This window comes from Xyrauchen texanus, chromosome 34, assembly GCF_025860055.1.
Source record: "Xyrauchen texanus isolate HMW12.3.18 chromosome 34, RBS_HiC_50CHRs, whole genome shotgun sequence".
Classification (NCBI taxonomy): Eukaryota; Metazoa; Chordata; class Actinopteri; order Cypriniformes; family Catostomidae; genus Xyrauchen; species Xyrauchen texanus.
Window position 1 is genome coordinate 17,152,588 of NC_068309.1, and position 27,053 is coordinate 17,179,640.

General features: G+C 36.8%; 1 protein-coding gene across 1 annotated transcript; it reads left to right on the forward strand.

Annotated features, from left to right (window-relative positions):
• The first annotated feature begins 5,080 nt into the window (after nt 1-5,080).
• On the forward strand, nt 5,081-25,933 carry LOC127627770 (inositol-trisphosphate 3-kinase C-like). Its single transcript, XM_052104311.1, has 7 exons — nt 5,081-5,733; nt 12,910-13,006; nt 17,005-17,218; nt 17,681-17,885; nt 22,429-22,530; nt 22,623-22,694; nt 24,632-25,933. Exons 1-7 carry the CDS (start codon nt 5,377-5,379, stop codon nt 24,836-24,838), a joined length of 1,254 nt encoding a protein of 417 aa, XP_051960271.1. The 5' UTR covers nt 5,081-5,376; the 3' UTR covers nt 24,839-25,933.
• Nucleotides 25,934-27,053: the final 1,120 nt, after the last annotated feature.

The following is a 27,053-nucleotide window of genomic DNA, read 5'->3' on the forward strand; positions in this document are numbered from 1 at the left end:
ACAACTGGCACTACGCCGTGAAGGACTGAAATCTTGCAATGCCCACAAAGTCCCCTTGCTCAAGAAAGCACATGTACAGGCCCGTCCGAAGTTTGCCAATGAACATCTGAATGATTCAGAGGAGAACTGGGTGAAAGTGTTGTGGTCAGATGAGACCAAAATCGAGCTCTTTGGCATCAATTCGCCATGTTTGGAGGAGGAGGAATGCTGCCTATGACTCCAAGAACACCATCCCCACCGTCTAACATGGAGGTGGAAACATTATGCTTTGGGGTGTTTTTCTGGTAAGGGGACAGGACAACTTCACCTCATCAAAGGGACAATGGACAGGGGCCATGTACCTCCTTCCCTCAGCCAGGGCATTGAAAATGGGTCGTGGAGCCATATTAACAGAGGAAATTCAACGTAAGCTAATATTCCTAAGACAGAAATTATGAATCAGGAAACAAGTCAATAAGACTCTTAGCATATAAACTAAGAAAACAACAAGCAGACTCAACAATCTATAAAATAAGAAACCCTCAAACCAAGGTAATACATTATAAATTGAAAGAAATACAGCAGATTTTTGAAATGTATTATAGAACTTTATACTCACAACCAACAATGCAAAACGAACAGCATATAGAAAATTTCCTCAATTCCTTAAACCTGCCAGAAGTCACTGAAGAGCAGAATGCTAGATTAACAAAAGAAATTACAGAAATTGAAATAAATAAATCAATAGCAAAACTAAAAGCAAACAAAAGCCCGGGGACAGATGGATACACATCAGAATGGTACAAAAGCTTTCGAGAACAGATAGTCCCAAGACTTCAAACTGCGTGCAACTGGGCTCTCCAAAAGGGGGAGATTCCCCCTTCCTGGAGGGAAGCAACAATAACAATTATTCCTAAAGACACAAAAGATAAATTAGACTGTAAAAATTATCATCCTATTTCGGTTTTAAACATAGATTATAAAATATACACATCGATTTTGGCTAATAGACTGGAGACTATATTGCCTGACCTTATTCAGTTAGACCAAACAGGGTTTATTCGTCAAAGACAGACACAAGACAGCATTAGACGCACATTACACATCCTATGGCATATACAGCATAACAAGATTAATAATTCTATGTTTCTGGGACTAGATGCAGAAAAAGCATTTGATACAGTTAGATGGTTGTATCTCTATAAGGTATTAGAAAGGTTTGGATTCCATAACACTATTATTAAAGCCTTCCAAGCACTATACAATAAACCAACAGCAAGAATTAAAGTTAATGGAAATCTTTCACAAGCGATTATCTTAGAAAGATCATGTAGACGGGGATGTCCATGTTCCCCTCTTTTGTTTGCTTTATTTTTAGAGCCGTTAAGCCAATATATAAAACAAAATACAAATATTAAGGGAATAGACATAAATAGAGAAGAACACAAACTATCACTCTTTTCAGATGATATATTAGTTTATTTAGAACAACCAAACGAATCATTAGATGTTTTGATGGAAACATTGGTTTTGTTCGGAGATTTATCAGGCTATAAACTAAATGTACAAAAAACCCAGGTCTTAACTTTTAATTGGCAACCATCTAGTTATTTGAAGGGAAAATTTAAGTTTAAATGGGGAGAGGACTATTTGAAATACTTAGGGGTTCAAATACCCAACGATATCACAAGTCTATTTGATGTAAATTAAGCCATTATATTCTACAATGAAATCAGATTTGGCTAGATGGAATATTCTGCCATATCTAGGATTATATGGTAGAATTGAATCAATTAAGATGAATATACTTCCGCGATTCTTGTATCTTTTCCAAACACTTCCAATAGAGATAAGTAAACAAAACGTTATTGAATGGGACAGATTGTTATCACGATTTATATGGCAAGGGAAAAAACCAAGAATAAAATTTAAGACACTACAATTAAAGAAAGAAAAAGGTGGCTTTGCCTTACCATGTTTAGAGGAGTATTATCGTGCAGCCCAATTACGACCTTTATTATGTCTATGTAATCCAGATTTTAAAGCCAGATGGAAAGAAATAGAAAATGCTGACCTTAAAAGACCCCAATACAAGCTATAATGGCAGATGAACACTTGATTAAAATGTATATACAAGAATTCAATCCGTGGACAAATAATTTATTAAAGATTTGGCAAGATATAATTAAAAAAAATAATTTGATAGACCAGGTGTCAATATTGAGATGGCCCGCTTATGATTCAACATTTGTTCCAAATACTATAGACGATAGCTTTAAAGTTTGGACTAAACGAGGCCTCACAGCATACTGTATGTTTTTACATAAAGGACAAATGTTGGATTTTGAGACACTCAAACGTGAACATTTGTTATGTAATAAGGATTTTCATAGGTACTTACAAATAAGACACAAAATTGAAAATATTATAAGGGAATATAAAGACAAGGAAAATAATTTTCTTAAAATGTTTATTTCAATTTATAAAACGGGGAACATGACTAAAATAATTACAAAATTGTATAAAAGTCTACAAGACAGAAAATTAGAACATACCCAATACATTAAAAATAAATGGGAAATGGAAGGAAATTTGGAAATCCTAGAGGAAGATTGGGCAAATATACTTAAATCACAGTGGAAGACAACACATTCCTCAACCTGGAGAGAATTTGGCTGGAAAAATGTCACTAGATTTTTCCTCACTCCTGAGCAGAAGAGATATCAAAGCAAAAATGCAATCTGCTGGAGAATGTGCGGCTCGAATGAAGCCAATCATAGCCATATATTCTGGGAATGCTCTTAAGTTTAAAAATATTGGCAAGAAATCCATAAGAGTTTAGAGAGTATATTCATGGAACCCATCCAAATTAGTTTATTAACTCTATACTTGGGTCTTACAAATCTTAAATCAGAAGATAAATCTAATAAATATTTAATGAGAATTCTGTTGATAGCTTGCAAAAAAGCTATAACTAGAAAATGGTTGCAACCTGAAACACCGGGAATTAACGATTGGCTGGGAATTGTGTATGAAATTTACACAGTGGAGAGGTTAACAATGAATCTTCGGCTACAGTCTGAGAAATGTATCAAGCTATGGAGAAAATGGATAGACTACATTCTCCTACTTAGACCAGACCTAGTGTAGAAATTGTGAATATTTTTTAGGAAAAGAAGGGAAATCTTAAGAATTATTGAATAAGAGATACGAAGGATATGAGGAATGAAAGAAGTAATGATAGGAATAAAAAGAAAAAGAAATACCCATTTTGGGAATGAGAGTACCTCTGGATTAAAATGCATCATCCTCAAGTGTTTTCTTTTGTATATAGTTAATAAAATAATAATAAAAAATACATATATATATATATATATATATATATATATTTTTTTTAAATGGATCGGATCTGGTACCCAAACTACAGGCAGAGAAATAAATATATAACTATATAGCTTACTGAATTTACAAAAAAGCTGAAATATTGGGTTGGCTGACATTGCCTTGCAACATAACTTATTGTTACTTCAATTGATGACTTTTATGTTCCTTTTTTTCTTTCTCCTATAATTTTGGATGTAATATCTGTTTCACAAAATATGTTTTGCTGGTTTTTATATTTTTGTTTATTTATTTATTTATTTTTAGCCAATATACCCAATTGTTGAATGCCTTGACTAAGATTCCAGGTACCATCCAAATGTAAGGAAATGTTATAATTACTGTAATAAAAACTTAAATTAAAAAAAATAAAATGGGTCGTGGATTGGTATTCTAGCATGACAATGACCCAAAACACACGGCCAAGGCAACAAAGGAGTGGCTCATTAAGCACATGAAGGTCCTGGAGTGGCCTAGCCAGTCTCCAGACCTTAATCCCATAGAAAATCTGTGGAGGGAGCTGAAGGTTCGAGTTGCCAAACGTCAGCCTCGAAACCTTAATGACTTGGAGAAGCTCCGCAAAGAGGAGTGGGACAAAATCCCTCCTTAGAAGTGTGCAAACCTGGTGGCCAACTACAAGAAATGTCTGACCTCTGTGATTGCCAACAAGGGTTTTACCACCAAGTACTAAGTCATGTTTTGCAGAGGGGTCGAATACTTATTTACCTCATTAAAATTCAATTTATAAAATTTTCGACATGTGTTTTTCTGGATTTGTTTTGTTTGTCATTCTGTCTCCCACAGCTCAAATTAACCTACCATTAAAATGATGGACTGATCATTTGTTTGTCCCAGTGGGCAAATGTACAATATCAGCAGGGGATCAAATACTTTTTTCCCTCACTGTACAAGTTATTTCTTACTCCAGGTGGCACTGTTATTTCAGTGACTGACTTGATTTACAATTGAACTTGCCATTTCATGAAAAAGCAACATGGAAGTAAACTATAGCAAGTGTAACACATTAACAGTAACTGTATTGTCATTAAGGTGTGCTACTGAAATCATGTAAGTTGTGGATCTATTTATACTCAATAAGTGCCTGAGAAAATACTTCTGTGTAGCGTATGTAGATCAATATGTTTTTGACAGCCAGTTGCATCTTATACAATTTTTGTGTGAAAGTAATGAATCCTGTTCTAAGTTTGTCCTGATTTGTTGCAACATCTTTATATATATATATATATATATATATATATATATATATATATATATATATATATATATATATATAAAATGAAACCTTAAAATGTAACATATTTTATTCTATTGTTTTTTTTAATTGTCTTAAAATATTTTGAAAATCTGACACTATCTGGGCATTTTGTAGATCCATTTGTGACCAAGTGCCGGATCTCTAAATATCTGAATATGTATTGTGTTTGGTGAAATTCCCATGTATTTAAGGGTTATGTTAAAATGTGCATTATGTTAAAAGCCACAGACTGTTTTTAGTCAACCAAAAATCTAGTTTCTTACATCCTTAACTTAATTTTAATTGTTAGTCTTTGATGTTATATTTAAACGTTACAGGATCCTGTCCTCCTTTTGGTGGCGCTATAAATCTAATTTAATGGGGTTTTGATCAGAGCATTTTCAGCCTCTGTTGCTTTAAATTAAAGTAGGCGGGGCAAAGCTTTGTTGTGTGAACGTTGTAGCCAGCGGAGCAATGTCATGCTTGCACACTGTCGTGAAGAGAAGCATGAGCTTCATGTGTTGGGAATTGCGGTTTCTTTATAAATCTTTCTGGTAATTTTGAACGATGTGATCACGGCTAAAAAAATACCTCAACAACGCTGATGGTGGCATGTACCGCGCATTGTTTGTTTCCTGCAGCTGCGCATCAGACTCAGTACCCAGCGTGAGCCAGTTAACGTTTGGTTTGGCCCTAATCTGGATAAACCCATCGCCTGCCTTATGGCTATCTCAAAGGTCTCATAGATCAGAAGCAGTGTGATGACCAAAACGCCCGATACCCCAGCACCCTGTCCGGGTATGGGTGATATCCATGGCAACGTTCGTGTGCCTGTTCCTGAACTGATTGTGACAGAGCCTTGTGTCAGCCAGAGTGACCAGAGCCCCCACGGACCCTGCTCAGGCTCTCATCCTGACGAGGAGTCCTTCTGCTCGGACAGTGGGCTTAGCGGCTCTCCAGCCTCGTCCCTTGCGCTGCGAAAGCTCTCCAACTCGTCCTCCACCGGTCTCTCGCCAGCTTCGTCTTTTGAGGAATGTGAAGAGGATTTTATGGGATACAGTGACAATAATCAGTCACTGACGCGAGACGGTGGCTTGTGTCCAGGTGAACCGGTCACGGTAAGAATCAATGTACCGTTTGTCTGGTTTGTATTTTTTTAAGTGTCCAAAAGTCCTATAAAATATACCTCAGTTACCACGAAAATATTAGTTACTGCGGTTATTGTTACTACTGTAAAATCATAAATTAATAAAGCAATATCACACGAGCAAGAGTGCTGTTGTGGCCGCAGGTAATCGTAGCTGTTCTGATATATGGAACAACAGCACGATTGCGAGTGTAATGTTGCTTTTATACAACAGCTCAAACAACAAGTAAACAATATTAAAGAATTTGCGTTTCAGACTAAAATTGGCTATTAAGTGTGTGCATTTCTTCTAAGCTAGCTGCACTGTACTCATAGTTTGGTGTTGAACTATGGATGTTTTATTCATAAACAAAATGGTAACTGAATGAATCAGTGAATTAAATCAAAATAAACAATGAATCAAAATTCCCACCTCTATAGAGGCAACAGTGCCCTCCAACTTATTCAGCCATCTGGGTTCCGGTGTTCTGTCAATGTAGCATACTTTGTCAGAATAGCATACCGGAAGTTGAGTTTTATAGCGGGGTCTGGCAATTTAGCCTACTTAGTCAAAACAGCATACCAGTGTTTGTGAAGGGTATGCTGTTTTGATAGCCCCTGGTTTAATAAAAATACAGTTTATAAAGGGGTATGCTGTTCTGATAGCCCCTGGTTCAATAAAAATACAGTTTATAAAGGGGTATGCTGTTTTGATAGCCCCTGTTTTTATAGGTCTTGCTTCATAGAAAATGAAGTGTTGGGGTATCCTTTTTTGTTAGTTTTCACACTTACCATCATACCCCTTCATAACCTATTTCTGTGTATCTTACTAAAAGAAAATAAATTATAAAAACATTCTTTGTTTATAGACAGATTGAAAAATGTAACGTTTTAACGCGACTTTACGACTCCACTTGCTAAAAATAATATATTGAAAACGTCTGTCAACAATTCTTGTGATTGTACAAGGCAACAATTAGGTAATGTGTATATAATACGCAATATAATACACCAACACTTACCGCTTGTAATCTTTGGTATGCTGAAATGATGTTTTAAATTTAATGCATGCGCAATTCTACAAATTTCACTGCTGCGCATGCGCATTAACCGAAGGTATCCCATTCTGATGGGTATGATGTTTTGTCAGAACACCTGTTGTGTTTTTCCCATAATTATTTTGCGACTTTTCATAAAATCCTCAATATAATAGTTCTAAGCCATGAACCAAAGCAACCAGCTCCGAAGTGAATCGCAACATCACAGAATTTGTTATGAGGCTAAACGTATTTGAAAATCAGACAGAAGACAAAAGTACAAGACTGTGTACTTACTGTACAAACTGCTATCCAATGAAGCATTGCGAATGATGCAGTTAAATAAAAAACTAATAATTTTTTTTTTTAAGTTTTTGATTATAAGTTTAGAAACTATATGTTCCACAATTGTTGCAAAATATTCAGATATGGACAAATATATAAGTAGTTCAAGGGTGAAGGAAAACTGACTTGTTTGCATCATTCAGTTTCATGGGAGTGGGCGGTACCTCCGAGGCACATTTCGCAGGCTTGATTGGCCTGAAAAACACATGTTTTGTGTTTAATTACTGTGTGTGTGTGTGTATATATATATGTATATATGTGTATATATATATATATATATATATATATATATAAGCATTTAAACATTGTAAATGTTTCATGCAATTCAAACAATAGCTAAATGTTGTTTTGAAGCTTTTTAATGTGTTGACCAATCATGCTGATTTAAACAGATGTGCTGCATATAGTGCTCTTTCCATGATATTTTTGTTCGTAGAAACATAATAATTATAACATTGGAAAGCTGAGATATTCATTTTCACCCACCATCCACATCCCTGTCGTAGTCGGGCACAGCATAGAAAGCCTCCGCCAACCTTTCCCCATTTATCCGCCTCTTATTTCTGACGTATTATTATCAAGCTTCCCAAGGAGAACTTTTTCCTCAACAAGAACCTCTTGTCTACTGAAGTTTTTGTCAATTAAAATGTATCAAATGTTAGCAGCAAGTAAATTCTACTATGATGGTGAATGTCGTTAAACTAACAAATCTCACGTACTGTACATTAAAAAAAAATGTATCACGAGTTGCTCGCTACTTCGTTATTAGTTGTCAGTTTTAATCATCACATTTAAATGAAATAAACATTTGAAATATATCAGTCTGTGTGTAATGAATTAATATAATATCCAAGTTTCACTTTTTGAATCGAATTACTGAAATAAATCAACTTTTTGATGATATTCTAATTATATGACCAGCACCTGTACAGGCCCGTCCGAAGTTTGCCAATGAACATCTGAATGAATAGGTTAAAAGATACATTTATCATTCCAATTTACAAGTGTTGAAGTATTGACTTTGATGTAGGCAATTAGACATGGCAACTCCATTAGCAACTGATCAGACAATGTCTTTTTATTCTTAAGTAAAAATAAAGATGTTCTTAAGAAAATACTTTTTAGGAATTTTTCAAGAATTGCACTTAGAAACATTCTTTTGTGAAACCGGCCCCAGGAATTCCACTATCAAACTTAATTTTTAAACAATGAAGTTGAAATAACGCAGACTGATGGATTCAGCGGAAGCATATACCATCGATTAACAACCTCTGAGCTCAAGGTAGTCTGTTTTTAAAGGTTTATAAGTTAGTGTTGTAAGTCAGTTAGTCTATGAAAAAAAATGGATGGGATTTTTACTTCCGGACCTGGACTGTTGCGCTCTAATTGGAAAGCCCCGAACAAGGAGAAGCAGAGGGATACAAACAGTGAAGCGTCCCAGTGCGGTTGGAATGCCGCTGGTCCAATCAGATTCGACCACCAGAACTAACTGTTGCATAGTATGTGATATGCTTTAAACAGTGTCAGAACCTTTTTTTAATTACACCCTTTCAATAAAGTAATTTATAAATACCATTGTACTGAATGCTTACCATATTCATGTGCCAAAGAATACCTTGGTACTACCATAATACATTCCCCCAAAAAACATGGTACATTTTGGTACTTCTGGTTACAGTGGTGGCTAATACTAAGTTACCACAGTTTTATTATAGAAACAGGAAACTGATTTTTTTTGCAAAAACAATAGTTACCATGGTAAAGTTTTTGGAGTGAAAGCAGAATAATGCTTGCAAATGGACTGAGTAAATGTAAGACTGCAAACAGGTATATGCAGCAAGTCAGTAATTTGCAGTTGTTGAGTAACATCCTTGTGATAACTGATTAACCTTAATTGGTTTCAGGTCATGAGATCAGTGTTGTAAAGTCTCCATGATTTACCAGCATTGATCTAAAGAGAAAATGGTCTCCACACATTTCTTAATATTGTATATTTTGTCTCTCATTGTGATGATCATGGAGTATTTATAGTACTTTAAGTAGCATCAATGTTTGCCATCAAAATGCAACCACCATTTATTATGATTACATAATAATACTGGGGCTGATGTAAACTTAGTATGTTTCCCCATACACAACAAAGTCTACAATGACTATTCAGAATCAGAATGAGCTTTATTGCCAAGTGTTCTCATGTACAAAAGGAATTTCTTTGGTGATAGGAGAAACAAATACACACAGAACATTACAGTGAGACACAGAATATAAAACAAGGTAAGAGTATAAATTAACACAAATAATAGGATATATATAACAGAATGGTGTACATGTGCAAATGTTAATGTATGTGCAAGGTAGGGGTATGTACAGTTATTTAATTAAATATGTGAATTTACATATGTACATGAGATATGTATTTACATTATTGTACTATCCTTAGGCAGTTTAATTGTTCATGTGGAAAATGGCCTGAGGGTAGAAACTGTTCTTGTGCCTGGATGTCCTGGTGCTCAGTGTTCTGTAGTGTCGGCCAGAGGGCAACCGTTCAAAGAGGGAGTGGACAGGGTGTCAAGTCAAGTAATTTTTATCCTGAAGTCCACTATCACCTCCACTGTTTTGAGCTTGTCCAGCTCAAGGTTGTTGTGACCTCACCAGCTGATCAACCTACCGTCTGTATGAAAACTCGTCACGGATGAGGCAGATTACCATGGTATCATCCTTAAACTTCAGGAGCTTGATAGTGAGGTATTTTGTAGTGCAGTCATTCATGTACAGGGAGAAGAGCAGTGGAGAGAGAGAGAGAGCGCATCCCTGAGGAGCACCAGTGCTAATAGGGAGGGTCCCGGATGTGAGTTTCCCCAGTCTCAGTAGCTGCTGTCTATCTGTCAGAAAGCTGGTGATCCATCAACATATTGGGGTGGGCACAGAGAGCTGGGTCAGTTTGGTTGAGAGAAAATCAGGCATGATGGTATTTTAGGCTGAACTGAAGTCCACAAATAGGATCCTTGCATAAGTCCCAGGTCTGTTGTGGTGTTGCAGGATAAAATGCAGTTATATATTGACAGCATTCAGAGTACATTATTACTATAAAGGTGTTTAGGTGTGTAAAGATAATGTTTGAATTATGTTTACCATAATATGTATCAAGTAATTGGTATTATGCTTTTGTAGGAGTTATTCTTTCTAGGAGCATTTTGATGATAATATTTAATCAAAATGTTTGTGAGGAAAAAAAGTGATCCATTGAGGAAAATCATAATAGTAAGTCAATGCCCTATTGAAACTGAACTTATAAGGTCTACAGATGGATGCACCTTCAGCTCTGTATGGTGGGCCACTTCCACTGGCCTTTCACTTTTAGGAGAATGTCATTCTTGTCTGACTGTTTTTTTTACTGCCCAAGAGTGAATGTTTGAGTTTGAAGAGCACGGTGAACCACAGGTTGGAGGGGGAAAAAATAAAGCTTTTGTTGGTAATTGACCTCTCACATAGTTTAATTTCAAAGGCTGTGACTTGGATGATACTTACACAACTCAATGTTACATACAGTCATGGATTGGTATATAGTCTTCTATACAGTAGAATGGAAGGAATTTATAATGTAGAGTTGATTGTACGGCAGCTCAAACGGTTGTGAATGGAGGATCTTGTTGAAGGTTTTCTGATGATGTAAAAAAACGGCAGAAAGAAAGTAATCAACACATCAAGTAATTTAAGAAGAGGTGCAGTTAAGCAACAGAAAATCAGTTGTCGGCTACTTACTGATTGCTTAAATAGACAGTGAATCTAGTATGGTTCTTACTATTTTCTAGTGGTTGTTGGAGATAATGGGCATTTTTTTTAGCAACGATTTAGCAAAAAATTGTATTTAATTTTTTATATCTGTACTGTTTAAACTGTAATCTATACTGTTTAAACTGTAAGCTATACAGTATATACTGTATATGTAAGCTAGATCACATGAGCAAGAGTGTTATTGTAGTGAATATCAGCATGGCTGTGATTTGGCCTTAGTCACAAGGCTACAGTGTATAGTCAAACTAGCCAACTATTTGGGCTACTTTTGCTCCAACAAAGAAAATAGTTCAAAACGAAGCCAATGCAGTTTCGATTGTTGAATGTAGGGGACTTATTGACGTCTTTGTATGTGAGTGCTTGCACAGGCTTCTTTTTATTTGACAGCAAGATAAGTGCTGTCTGGAAATTTTTCATTAACTGTCCTTCTAAGATGAGCTAATTCTTAATCACAGTCCCTTGGTATTGCTTGAGGACTTTGTCCAAGATTGTCATCAATGATTTGCCACATGAGGAAAAACACGACCTATGGTTAATACAGAAGAGGGAGTTACACCTAGAAGTCTGAAATCGAACAAATGCACTCCATGCACCAGTGCTGTCTGTTGGGTAACAAAACAAAAGGAAAGAATAGCTGCCTCTAAGGATGATAGGATGGGGTTTGTGGAGAATATTTGTCAGAAGTCATTCTACAGATTCTGTCTGACGCTGCTTTAATAAATTGTTTAACTCTAAAAAGGCTTATCAAACTGCTAAATGCCGTAAACTTCATGTCGCATCCCCAAAGTACCTATAATCTAAAAGCCAGGGTATTCATGCGCAGTGGCGGGTAATTTTGCATGTTTACCAGCACTGTCGACAAGAAATGCTGCTAGACACAAAGACGCGTACTTGAGGAAACGCTTGATTATATGTTGAAGAACAGACGAAAGACATGCCGGTGATACACGTTTAGAAGTTCACTTGCGATTTGGCGCCAATGCACACCGCGTGACCGTGTCTCGCGGAACACGCGCCAATTGTCAGCTCTCACTTTTTTCTCTCTTTCAGTCATCTGGGAGCAGTTTGTAAGAATAGTGTTGTCTATGAGATCGGTGTTAAGACTATCTAAGTATGCACTACGGGTGAACTGTCATGTGTGTCATAATTCAATAAAGCTGGTTCTTGAACAGGTTTATTCTTTAGCCTCCATTTATGTTGCAAAATTATCATAATGATAATAGTAAAAGCCTATGGTAATACGTTATATTTTATATTCTAAAATAACAAAATTAGTTAAAATTATATATTTTTTATATATATTCTGGCGTCCTAGGCGAGATACCTATTGGCGCCCCCCATGGCATTGGTTTGGTATGGCAGAGGCCTCCTCTTTGGCGCCCTCCCTGCAGGTGGCACCCTAGGTGACCTAGTTTTTTTGTCCCCAGACCTGTCAAGGACATACTCTAAATAAAATTGTCTTTTTAAAAAGACTGTTAGGAGATACTGTACAATATTCTGTATGAATTAAAGGCATTTCTGTTGGTCAGAACAACATTTCAAGCAATCTGGCTATATCTGATTATTGGGGGGACTTGCTCCCCTCAGTTTATATTGTTGCTTTATGGTTTTAAATTGGTGCCTTTTACCTGCAAATTATATATTACATAGTGAAAACAATTTTCATTTCAGACACAACTGTTCTTTATTAGACATTTATTTCTGAGAAATAGGAGTTAACAAAGTTGATCTTTTAATGAAGTATTTATATCAAACCATCAAATTGCAATACTTACAGAATTATATTGCAATACAGATCAAATCGGCTTTGAAATATCATTTGTAATATCGAATCGGGAGGTCTGTGGCAATTTCCAGCCCTAACTGATGACCCTTGCTCTGATCCATTGCATCTTGTGCAGTTTGTACAGCTGCAGCTGCAGATGTTGTGTGGTAATTGCCAAGTTGATTACATTTACATGTTTGTTTCTCTTATCTGTCCTCTTTCAAAGACTGATCTGTGGAAGAAGTCAAAGAATATGGTAAACTGGTCTCCCCCTTTGCCAATGAAAAAGCGCTCTCCCTGGGTGCAGGTGGTCGGCCATGCAGGTTTGTTTTTTGTCTATTAGATTGCTTTTTTAAGTATTTGATAAACTTTAGTTTGAAGTACTGTGGTGATCTTTTAATTTGGTTTGAATTTAAATGATCCGTTTCATACCTCTTGATATTATACTACTAAACCAGAGGTCAAATGCACTAGCAGTCAAAAGTTTGGACACACTTGAATGAATTTATGTTTTTGAGTATCTAAAAAAACTTTTTGATACGAAAGCTTATTCTTTGATTCTTGAATTTAGTTTTGTAAACAAATATAACTGGCACCTAGGATTTCATTTAATAAAATTTTTATTAAAAGTATATTCCGGGTTCAATACAAATTAAGCTCAATCAACAGCACAATGTTGATTACCACAAAAATTAATTGGACTTGTCCCTGTTTTATTTTAATTTTTTTTAAAGAAGCAAAAATCTGGGTTACAGTGAGGCACTTCAATGGAAGTGAATGGGGTCAATCTAAACATTTAAATACTCACCGTTTCAAAAACATATAGCCTTTTCTGGCTAAAATGTTGTTGCCATGGTAGCACCTTTAACACAAAAACCCCTAAAAATGACGATTTAAACATAAATAACAAATAACACATGAGTTTTAACAGAAAAAATTCTGTTTAAACTCTCCAAAAATTGTCTCCATGTTCACAAGTGGACAGCATACATGGGAACTTTAACGCTTTTTAAAAAGCATCCCAGATGGCACTCAATAAAGTTGCTTCAATATAAGTTGGTTCAATCTTTTAACATTTTTGTTCACTATATAGTTAGCATACTTCCATTAGGTTGATTTTATAGTTTTTTTTTAATTTTTTTTATTGACTTCAGGCATGTTCATACTTTTGACTAGTAGTGTATACTTTCATATTTGCACCTTGCTCTTTCACAGTTATTGCTTATGCTCATCACATTTGCATTACCTAACACATCTAAAGCGTTCTTCTGGGTTTTATTGCTGTTTTGGGTAGGGATGCAAATTATCGATTAATTCATTAATCATTAGTTGATTTACCTTATCGATCGATTAACGATTAACTGATAAGTGGCTATTTTCCTGAGAATGTAAATTTCTCACAGTATCAATAGTGTCTTTAACATAAAAAGTTAAATATTGCTTATATACTGAATAAAAATGCATGTTATATTGCTCAATTGATGTTTTATTATAACAGTTGGGACAGATAATGGCATTTATGTATTTTAACAAAATAAATTATGCACAGAAAATTAAAATACATTAAAAAAGTATTGTGCACTGGTTCACCGCTTGCGATTTAAACATAGAACTGAACAACTTAAATCATCCCTGAGGAAGGTGACAGTAAGATTAGAGGGCGTGCCTTGGAACAGTCAAATGAAGATATAGGCTACCTGTCCTGAAACAAAAACATTCCTGTCTCAATGTGTTTTGAATAGGCTCCTGACCTAGACCCCTATATTCTTGTTCAAGAAAATAAGCATATTAACATGGTCAGGAGTAAGTCGTGTGCGCAGCCTGTTTACAGTGAGGCCAGCTGCTGAGAATACACGTTCAGATGGGACAGACGTGCCCGGTATGCACAGATATTGTCGTGCCACATTTGCCAGCCTCGGAAATCTTCCTTCATTGACATTCCACCATTCTGTGGGACTGGAATATATATATATAAAAACAGATTATGGGGTGAATAACTTATCACTGACACATTTTCACAGTGTAAACTGCATTTTTATTCAATTAAGAGTTTAATTAATTAATCACCATAGCTTACCTTCATCCGTTCACCCAACGAAGTGCGCACTTTAGATTTGAATTCCGCCACTCTGCTGCTGTCTCCATGTGCCGTCTTGAGATGCGTGTTGATCAGACTGAATGTGATGGGGTACGTGTTGGATATGGATACTTCAGTATCTGCAGACATTACAGTAGTTGCACATTTGAGAGCCTCCAGTGCAGGCGCCATGTCCTCCATCAGCTGCCAGAAGTTGTCTCTCAACTCCAGCGTCCTCGCATCTGTAAGCTTGGTCTCTGAGCGGTCTGATAGTACAGCACACACGGCCCATCGCTGTTCTACGAGTCTGCCAAACATTTCATGTACAGAGTTCCACCTGGTTTTACAGGACTGAATGAGCCGATGAGCTGGTAGCTGCATTTGTTTTTGTTTTGCTTCTAGCGCTTTCGTTGCTGGTGTGCTGTGGTTGAAGTGTTTGACCAACCTGCCAGCAGCTGCAATTACTCGGTTGACACCAGCAGCAGCGAATCCGTCGTTGATGGCCAGATTTAAAGTATGTGCAAAGCAAGAAACTGATTTCCAACTGACTCGTGCGGGGTTGTTTGCTGAGACAGTGTTCCGAGCATTGTCATGCACACAGGCTATTACGCGCCCGGTGAGTCCCCATGACTCCACAGCCTGGTTGAGTTTGTCAGCTAAATTATCAGCTGTATGTCTCTCTGAGGGGGCTTTCACACTAGCACTTTTGGTGCGCACCCCGGTTCGAATGACGTCAGAGTTCGGTTCGTTTGGATGATGTGAAAGCTGTCTTCCGAACTCTGAGTTCGGAAGACAGCTTTCCGAACCAGAGTACGGTTCGCACCCGCGAACCGTACTCTGGTCCGCTTAAAAAGGTGGTCTGGGGTACGGTTCATGTGAACTCCAGTACGGATCGCTGCTGATATGAACGCAATCGAACCAAACCGCTGAAGTGAACTGCTATTGATGACGTATAATGTGGTCGTCAGTCTCACACGTGTCACTTTCAAAATGAGCGGAAAGGGTTTACTTTCGTGCGTGTGTGCGTGCGTGTGTGTGTGTATACACTTACCTTGACGAAAAGCGGGATTGACGCACACGCACTGCAAGCAGAGAGATGATTTCTGCTTGCCTTCGCAAAAATTGTCTTCGGCGGATAGCCCGCTGTCTTTTGAACGATTTCAGTATTTTTGCGGCAGACAGACGCAAGTGTGTTTCTGTATCTTGATGTTGAAAACAAAACCAAAGGTTAAAAAAAAAGAAGAACAAATGTGAACCGAGCAAGTCTATTCATTGAATTTTGACGCCTTTTCATTTCACGGTTATCAAGCAACACGATTACGCACCAGCTGCAGCTTGATGACGCAAGCATACCGCGGTTCGGATACAAATATATAATGTGAACACAGTCCATCGGGGGCAGGGGGGAGGGGGGAGCAATCGAACTCTGGTTCGGAACAGGCAATCGAACCAAGTGTGAAAGCCCCCTGAGAGGCTCTCCGTGAGAAGGACTGCTGACTTTACCTGCCAGTCGTTTTCAATGTAGTGGCAAGTAATTGTAATGTAGCTTTCTGTAGTCAGTGACGTCCAACAATCCGTCGTCAGAGCCACATTAGCCGCGGCTAATTGTGTTTTTAGCTCAGCCGTCTTGTTTTTGTAGCGTGCTTCCAAGTGGGTAGTTATGATCGCTCGAGAAGGGATATTATATCCTGGCTCCATGAAGTGTATTAACTCCCGAAATCCCTCACCATCAGTGGTGCCAACTGGCATCATATCTTTTTCGATCATGCCTCAAATCCTCTGAGTAATGCCCTCCGCTTTCCTGTGGTCACATACTCGCCTTCCCACCACAGCAGCGATTGTAGGTTGTGAAGGCGACAGACTTCCTCCCTGCAACACGGCTGCATGCAAGTTAAGAAGGTGGTATCTTAACGAACTCGTAGAGCTGTTGTACTTAATTGTAGTACCGCAGAGTTTACATTTGGCGTCTTTGTCATCATTAATTAATTTGAAATGCTCCCACACTCCACTCCGTTTTGACCGCCTCATGTTCGTTTCTTTTTTGCCGCATCAAGTTTTTGTCGGGGCTCTAGCGAGTCGCCGCCCGTGAGAATCTCGTGTCACGTTCTCAGTGCCGATAATTAATTTAATTTAATCGAGTAAATTCTTGTCGACAATTAATCGATAATCGATTAACCGTTTACATCCCTACTTTTGGGTAATTTCATTTGAAATGACTCTGCATGTTCTTTTCTTGTTCTCCAGGAAACTTTCAGACGGACAGTGATGGAAGACTGCTGAAGAAGTACTGTGAGTGTGAGCAGCAGTGTTTTCTGCAGCTCATGAGCGACTCGCTGCGGCCCTTCGTTCCCTGCTACTATGGCGTGACTCAGCATGACCAGCAGGATTACAACCTCATGGACGACCTGCTCGCTGAATTTGACTCTCCCTGCATTATGGACTGCAAAATGGGAAGCCGGTGAGTACATGTACGAATCTGCAAAATTGTCACAAAAACGTTAATCACGCAGAACCAAAATTTTGACTAGCGCCATAAAGTCTGGTCCACATTCTGAACAAGAACCACCCACTTAGACAGGAAGAGGTTGACAGACCAACATGTAAATAGACCAGTTACAAGATTTTTTGTTTTGTTATGTGTGGTTTAAGAGGTGAATTTATCTGAAATGGATGATACCACAATAAAAGACTGTGCAAAATAAACTCAGATTCAAATAATTCCATGGCAGTCTTAACAAACAAAGTGATGATAGATGGATAAATAAAAGTGGAAGAAATATAATGACTGGAGGTCAGCCGTTTTATTCATATGTCCTATTGAATCAGTCCAGTTATACCAGTTCTTGCATACAAGAGACATCATGTTTCTATACCAAATATTTATCTCGGTGGTAATATTGACTGGTATACATGCTTTAAGGACTTACCTGGAGGAGGAGTTGAGGAAGGCCCGGGAGTGTCCTCAGCCACGAAAGGACATGTATGAAAAAATGATTGCAGTGGACCCGGACGCCCCCACTGCTGAGGAGCGAGTCCAGCAGGCAGTACTCAAAACTAGATATATGCAGTGGAGGGAAACTCTCAGCTCAACGGCCACCATAGGCTTTCGCATTGAGGGCATCAAGGTAAACGTGAATATAATGAATGTATGCTTCAGTAAACATATTAATGCATACAGATGTCTAGAAAACCTCCTTTATAAGCCAATAGTGGTTGTAGATGGTAATGAATTGATGTACTGGTCAGGCCAATTAATTGTCCGATACATAGCTATTTTGAGATTATCCACATTGGCAGAATTATTGACAGAAGTGGTTTTTCCACTTAGTTTCCAATTTGTTTCAATACATTTTGACTATATATTGTATAAAATACATTTTAACTAAAATTTAGTACATTTGTGTAACTTATTTGCTGTCATAAAATTTTATTAGATGTGTATCAGGCAATCAGCCACACTGCTTTAGAGTAATTGGTATATGTATCACCCTTTAAAAGATAAAATTTATTTATCCACTCAGATGAAGAGAAGCACTCTAGTTTCTCCATCTGACCAGTTTGTTGACATTTGTCTTAATTCCTAATCACCGGTGCAGAGTAATTGCGTCATCTCAGTCAGAACGTTCTTTTGTCAGTGCGCCCTGACCAGGGGTGGAAAGATTACTGAAAAATATTAATCCATTAAAAGTACAGTTACATCTTGAAAAATGTAATCCGAGTAGAGTAAAAGTACCTGTCCTAAAATCTACTCAAGAAAGAGTAGCTCATTTAAAAGTACTCATGAGTAGTGAGTATTGAGTACTGAGTTGAGAAATCTATGACCCTTTATAAATAAAATTCTATGCTGCAATTTAAAAAATGTAGCACACATACCATAATTTACATTCTCTTTCATGGCTGTTTGCCAGAAAGGATAAAAAATATAGGTATATTATAGGTGTTTGTGACTGACAACTTTTAAAATTCATCACTTATCTATGATACTGTAAACACTACATGAATCTGATTTAAAAAATAAATAAAAGGGCAGAATTAAAAATTTTCATTACAGAATTGAAAATATCAAATGTATGAAACAATTATATTAAAATCAGTTTATGTGTGGGATCTACATTTTCCTTAATGCCGACAGAGTTATTGTTGCACATAAAACATTGTTCAAAACAATGCAAGGAATGCAAAAAAATAAATAAATTATGAAAACCTACTAAAAAGCAGGGTCACTTGGTGCGTTATGTCCCACACAATAGAGGGGGTTGAGCAGTGATTTGGTATAGAGGCCACATCTGGCTTCAATGGAATAATTCATGCAAAATGAAAATTCTCTCATCATTTAGTCACTTATGCCATCCCGGATTTGTATAACTTTCTTTCTTCAGCAGAACACCAATTAAGATTTTTAGAAGAATATCTCCTGTCTTTTGGTTCATACAATGAAGTGCCAAAATTTGTAAGCTTCAAAAATCAGATAAATCAGCATAAAAGTAGCCTAAGCCATGTGACTCCAGTGGTCTAATCCATGTCTTCAGAAGAGATATGAGAAGGGTGAGGAACAAATCAATATCTAAGTAAATAATTACTATAAATTCTCCACCCTGCTCAGTCAATGTCCACTTTAACTTTCACATTCTTCATCTTTTGTTTTTGGTTATTTACACTCACCTAAATGATTATTAGGAACACCATACTAATACTGTGTTTGACCCCCTTTCGCCTTCAGAACTGCCTTAATTCTACGTGGCATTGATTCAACAAGGTGCTGAAAGCATTCTTTAGAATTGTTGGCCCATATTGATAGGATAGCATCTTGCAGTTGATGGAGATTTGTGGGATGCACATCCAGGGCACGAAGCTCCCGTTCCACCACATCCCAAAGATGCTCTATTGGGTTGAGATCTGGTGACTGTGGGGGCCATTTTAGTACAGTGAACTCATTGTCATGTTCAAGAAACCAATTTGAAATTATTCGAGCTTTGTGACATGGTGCATTATCCTGCTGGATGTAGCCATCAGAGGATGGGTACATGGTGGCCATAAAGGGATGGACATGGTCAGAAACAATGCTCAGGTAGGCCGTGGTATTTAAACAATGCCCAATTGGCACTAAGGGGCCTAAAGTGTGCCAAGAAAACATCCCCCATACCATTACACCACCACCACCAGCCTGCACAGTGGTAACAAGGCATGATGGATCCATGTTCTCATTCTGTTTACGCCAAATTCTGACTCTACCATCTGAATGTCTCAACAGAAATCGAGACTCATCAGACCAGGCAACATTTTTCCAGTCTTCAACTGTGCAATTTTGGTGAGCTCTTGCAAATTGTAGCCTCCTTTTCCTATTTGTAGTGGAGATGAGTGGTACCCGGTGGGGTCTTCTGCTGTTGAAGCCCATCCGCCTCAAGGTTGTGCGTGTTGTGGCTTCACAAATGCTTTGCTGCATACCTCGGTTGTAACGAGTGGTTATTTCAGGCAAAGTTGCGCTTCTATCAGCTTGAATCAGTCTGCCCATTCTCCTCTGACCTCTAGCATCAACAAGGCATTTTCACCCACAGGACTGCCGCATACTGGATGTTTTTCCCTTTTCACACCATTCTTTGTAAACCCTAGAAATGGTTGTGCGTGAAAATCCCAGCAACTGAGCAGATTGTGAAATTCTTAGACCGGCCCATCTGGCACCAACAACCATGCCACGCTCAAAATTGCTTAAATCACCTTTCTTTCCCATTCTGACATTCAGTTTGGAGTTCAGGAGATTGTCTTGACCAGGACCACACCCCTAAATGCATTGAAGCAACTGCCATGTGATTGGTTGATTAGATAATTGCATTAATGAGAAATTGAACAGGTGTTCCTAATAATCCTTTAGGTGAGTGTACATTCTTCATGCATATCTCCATCTACTGGTCAGGATGAAGAATTTCTTACAAAATTGACTAAAATATTGATCTGTTTCTCACCCACACCTATCATATCACTTCTGAAGACATGGTTTTATCCACTGGAATCTTCTGTATTACTTTTATGCTGCTTTTTGGAGTGTCAAAATTCACTTGTATTATATGGGCCTACAGAGCTGAAATATTCTTCTAAAAATCTTAATTTGTGTTTTTCTGTAGAAAGAAAGTCATAGACCGATAGATAGAAAGAAATATTTCTTTAAGTAGCACATGCCACATTGTCCTTCTTTTGAGATACAATGTTCCACAATGATTTAGTTCTTGTATCTTTTAAGCCCAGCAATATTTGTGTTATTCTAATGCATGATGCACAATTTTCTGAAGTTTGTGACTGGTGGAATATTCTGCCTGAGTTATTGCTCTGCAAAGGTTGATACTTTTCTATCAGGCATTAAAAGAAACATGATAAAGGCTAGGCATAATTATAAATATTTTTCTCTACTTTCCTGGTAAGTTATTATACAAATTAACACACTCTCTACATCAGGGGTCAGTATTATTACAAAAACTAACAATATTGTTACAAATATTATTATTAAATGTATTGTATTACATTCATACTTCTAAAGCTACTCAGGTTATTCAGCCAAAAGTAGTGAGTGGTTTTCTCATTTCCTTGTTAATGTTGTTTGATTAATAGACTTTATTTGACATAGCCTGCATTTGATCGTTTAGGTGAGAACCCATATTAGTGCACACACATTAGTTGCCTGTCGATCAAACAGTGTGCAGCTACAGACGTCAGGAAATAAAAAGTAAATCTTTAATATTTTATCTAGATCAACCAACCAGTTGTTGTCTTGCCATCACGATTGATGTAATGAACACCTCTGTTCTTGATGTAGAACATAGTCTATATATAGAAAATTACTCAAAATTGATCATGGATATCGTTCTCTCTTTTTTTTTTTTTTCAGATAAATATTAAAATATTTTTTTTGCCCAGCCCTATTAATAACACTGCCTCAATCTCTCACATCAACCCATCAATCTCAGTGATAGATAGCTAATTTACAGGCTACATTATAGACACACAGAATCTAGTAAGCAGAAATATAAAATGTACCTCTATGTTTCTTCAAATTAGAGGCAGGATTAATGATGATATCTGGCGTGAGCAAGTTAAACTCACATGACACAATCATGCAATTAGCCTTTTTCATTGCGAAAATCCCTTCCAGGTGCAGCTGTGATGTTCAGGTGTTGAACTGTGCTTGAGGCATCCTCCACAGTTGGCACCAGATCTCTCTAGCCAATCAAGTTGATAGATAACAATAAAATCAGGACAGGGAAGTATCGAACACAGACGGTGGGAAAATTGCGCAGTAAAAGTACTTTTACAGCACTTAAAATGAACTCAAGTAAAAGTATAAAAACATTTTAACTACTTAAAGTACAATTCTTGGGGGGAAACTACTTCATTACAGTAACGTGAGTATTTGTAATTCGTTACTTGACCCCTCTTGCTCTGACCTTGTACAAACTTCATTTGGTAAGCTTCTGGCTCTGTTCACACATGCCATCAATAAGGTAATTTATAGGTAATTATACAACTTCGCAATATGGAAAATTGTCCAAGCTAAATTGACCAGTATTTTCAAATGGGTCGTGTTCACACATGACCTCTGAACTGGAATTGTTGGTAATTTTCTGGAAAGGGCTGTATGTGTGAACGCAACAAGTGTCTGACAATTGAACTTGTCTACAGAAATCAGGTGGCACTTGTAACACCAACTTCAAGAGAACCAAGTATAAAGATGAGGTGATCCAAGCTCTGGAGGACTTTGTGGACAACAATATGCTAATCCTGGTATGAATTGTCTCTAAATCATGAATCATTTTGTAAACTATTATGTACTAATTATAATAAAATGGTAACTGTTTTGGCTCTTGTGCTCACAGAGGAACTACCAACAACGATTAGAGGAACTACGGGTCGTGCTGGAAAAATCAGATTTCTTCAAAGCACATGAGGTTAGATTAATTTTACTTTTTGGGATGGGAATCTTAAAGGTTTTTAACAATTCTGATTCCTGTTAAAGATTCTTAACGATTCCATTAATGATTCTTTTTACACTTTTGTAGAAGAAATATTATAATGTCACATTACTTTCAGTAATTACTTTGATTTAAGGCACACATCCCTTAAGTGAACACATAACACAGTAACAGTTCTTTGATTGAGAGTAGGACATGACAAAATTAATGATGTACAATTCAGTAATTGTTTTGTATACACTAAAAAGAACGGACTTTTAAAGAGTAATTTATTCGAGATGTGGTGTCATATGTTATGCGATTTAGATTAAATAGGACCGACTCGTAAGAGTACACTGGTCGTAGGGCTGCACATTTAATCAAAAAATTATTGAGATTAAAATTTCAAATGCTGCAATTAACTAATCATGAAAAGTGTCAATTACATCATTCAATTAGATCTTTTCCCATTGTGTCAAGATTTTATATTTACCAAAATTCTTTGGACCATTGTGTGCATGAATGCAATAGACAATCAGAAAATATGTTTAAATTAGTCTATTAGCATATCAGAAATGACAACCTTGGCCACATCCATACAAATATGTTTTTGTTTGAAAACGCTCTTTTCTCTACGTTTTGGCCTTCCATCCTCATAGAGACTGCGTATTTGACCGCAAAAACTGAGCTTTTTGAAAATGCTGTCTTTGCTTTGTAGTGTGCGCAGGGAAAACTGTGATATCTGAAAACCATTACGTATTTGTTGTCATGTGGCACAGTCATGTGATACATTCAATCAAGATGGCGGCCCACATTGTACCAGCATTGAGACTGTTATTCACTTTGAGTGCGTTGTTAAAGATAAATGTTACTTTGTACAACCTTCACAATGCAGTTCTTCACGGGCGACGCATATTTTACTCGGAATTGCTGTCAGGCGATGAAACACATGGACAATTGCATTTCAGCCTGTACATGGAGAGGTGATTATTCGCATGCGCAGTAAGGGAGTTAAGCATTTTCATGCGTTTTAGTGTGGACAAGCAACTTTTGAAAAATGCTTGATAAGTTATCCAGATTAATGTGGACATAGCCCTAGTATTCTAGATTGTTGTGTTGTGTTTACTTTCTGTGTATAATTTATTCAAAATGTAAACAACATTTGAAAACACTTGTTTTTATGCTATAAAGTAATTCAGGAACAATTCTCAACTTGTTTTGGATGTGTAGCCTACATAAAGAATATGGCATGCAGTTGCCCCCACTAATAAATATTTTAATCAAAATGAATAATCACAATTAAATATCAAGCTAAATAATCATCAATTATTATTTCCGTCATAGTCATGCAGCCCTAACTGGTTGTGCTTTTAGAGTCTGTGCTGTGTTTCATGCTCTAGATTCAAAAGAATCATCTCATAAGAGTCATTCTACCAGACTACACTGGTTGTGTTGTATCTTTCTGTGCTGTAGATTGAAAAGGAACGACTCATAATAGTAATTTATACACTGGTCGCTCAGTAGAGGTTGTGCTGAATGTTTCATGCTGTAGATTTGAAATATCTGACTCGTGAGAGTCTTTTGTTTGGGAATCAGACTAAGCTGATCGTACTGTATATTTTGCTCTGCTGATTATTAGTGGTGTTGTAGAGCTGAATAGAATTTCAGAGAACACTGTGAGCATATTTTAATATGGTGCTTCATCCACATTGGTGGAAGGATGCACGTTCAAGAAATGCTAATGAAACTGAAAGTGATTCATTATTTGTTTCTGGTATTTTTATTGTTTTAATGAATGTGTTTCTGAATCAGACTTGCTCTCAGTTCACAACACTACTTTTTGTTGAATTTCCCCTTGAATTTCCCCACCATTTTTACTGCTGATCTTAATATTACGGCTATAATATGGATGGCTTTGCTGTGTTTTCCTGCAGGTCGTGGGCAGCTCCTTATTATTTGTCCATGACCAGACTGGAAAGGCTGGAATCTGGATGATAGACTTTGGAAAGACTGTGCCCATGCCAGCCCCTCTCACCTTGGACCACCGCAGCCCATGGGTGGAGGGCAACAGAGAAGACGGGTACCTCTGGGGCCTGGACAATTTTATTGACATTCTGACCAACATGCTCCCAAAGAAATGACATTATGGATATAATCTTCAAAATTATCATTTTCTCCACCCCATTTTGGGAGACCAAATCTGTCTACCCTTATATGTAATCAAGATTAAGCTAAGGTAGGAGGAAAAGTACTGATGAAATGGGCAGTATGGCTTGAGCATTTATTAGCATATCTAAGCCTGTGAATTGACCTGCTGGTGTACTATGCATCTCCCTATTTTGTCATTTTCACTCTATTGGAACAACTGTACATTTTGTCTTGTATTTTACACTGTAAATAGATTATTTAATTATATTAACGACATTAGATTTTATGTGTCATGGTTTGATGAGTAAATGATTAGTTAGCTTAAGTTTAGAAACATTAACACTACATATGAAAATAATACATTCTGTTGTTATGACAGGTGTAAAAAGATAAATGAACAGGATTGTTTCTGTCTTAAAGTGAATACTAATGAAAATCTTGACCATCATATCCTCTTTATGATAGTGGCCAGATATTTTTCAATAACCTAAACTAAATGATTGCTGAATCAAAAAAGAAGAAAGAAAGAAAGAACAAACACCTCTTAAATATGTTGCTGAGTACTGGAATTTGTATTGCTAACCTGCAAGCTCCATAGCAATGAAATTATTATTTTTTCAAATTCAGTTTATATATGCTAAAGCACGATGCTTAATCCACATCTTACATTTGAGTTCAATTATTGTTATGCTTTTCATTCCTAGGTTTTTGCTGTTGTTTTTGTGTATGCAAGCATGAACTGCTCCATTGGAATACTGTATGTCATTATTTAAACCACCAAATAGCTCCTGTTAATACCAAATAGAAAGCTGCCACAAGAGTGACCTATACAACTTCGAATGGTGTCTGGGATTTTTAAGCCAGTACTCCAATGCACAAATTCAGTTTGCACTGTTAATTAAATCTAACATTGTGTACTTGTACTGTATAATAATCTCATAAGATGTTCTTATTTTTTACACTACTTGTGATTCATTATTTTGGGAGCTTTGGCTTTTTAGCTTGATTGGTTTTGCTGCTTTGGTAACTTGGGTCGCTGTGATAATTTTGTAATGATTGTGACTGTAAGAATAATAAACGCAGACATTCTTAACAGTTATAAAAGTCTTTCACATCTTTCAAACCAGAGAAATGTATAAAGAAATACTATCTCTAATGAAAAGAGTTGAACATTTTGTTTTAATGGCTTTTACTCTACTTTGTAGTCCCTATTTTATGATCTTCCCTTTGAAAATGATCAGCATTCAAATGTATAAGACAGTTAAGTTTCAAAATTCTAGTTTTTTGTTTCTATTTAGTTTTTTTCAGACTAAAAAGGAAAAAATAAGTGTAAAATATTATTGCTTTTGTCAGTCAGACTAAAAGAGAAATCCTTCCACCAGAAATGTGAATGAAAGTATGTTATTCATTAGTTATTCTTCCTAAATTTCACTCAAACATTCCTTACCTGTTACTGGCCTTCAGTTTATGACTAATTTGCCCATTTCAAATGCAGATTCTCAAAAAATTATATAAACCAATTTAATGAGAGTATTAATTTTCATTTGAGATTTATTTCAATGCTGCCATGCATTCTAGTTCTTTACCTTTTGAAGTATTAACAGTGTGGCATTAGATGAAGAATACATTTGGCTTATGAGCTTTGATCTTCCAATAAATGTGTTTACTGACCATAGAAGACAACTAAGTTATAAAACAATGGGTGAATTCTGGCCATTTGGGCAAAACTTTGTCATTGAATTTAAAGGCAAAAAGTGCTCTAATTTATCTTGACGTACCATTGTTAACAACACTTGTAATGGCAGTTTGTACTCTAATTTAAAAGAATTTTGCAGGTTCAATACAAGTTCTGTAAGGCCTGTACTGAGGAGACCTTGTGAAGGACATGGCCAAGGTCTTTTCATAAAGACTGCAGAGCTGCCTTAAGGGTTTACCTCTTCTCAGAATCACAGCGGCTTCTTAGAATCAGTAGTTTTTTGTGTGGCATGTACTTTGTACTTTTAGCCTGTGCTCTGATCTCACAGGGCTAAACTAAGAGCTTTTAAGCGCTCTTTAATGCAAATATTGTTTTTCAGAACTCAGTAGTCAGACATGAGAAACTAGTGCCAGAGAGAGAGAAAAGTTGTTTAAAATAAACAAAGTGATAGTTCACACAAAAATGAAAACTCATCATTTACTCACCCTCATGCATATTTCCCACAGCAGATC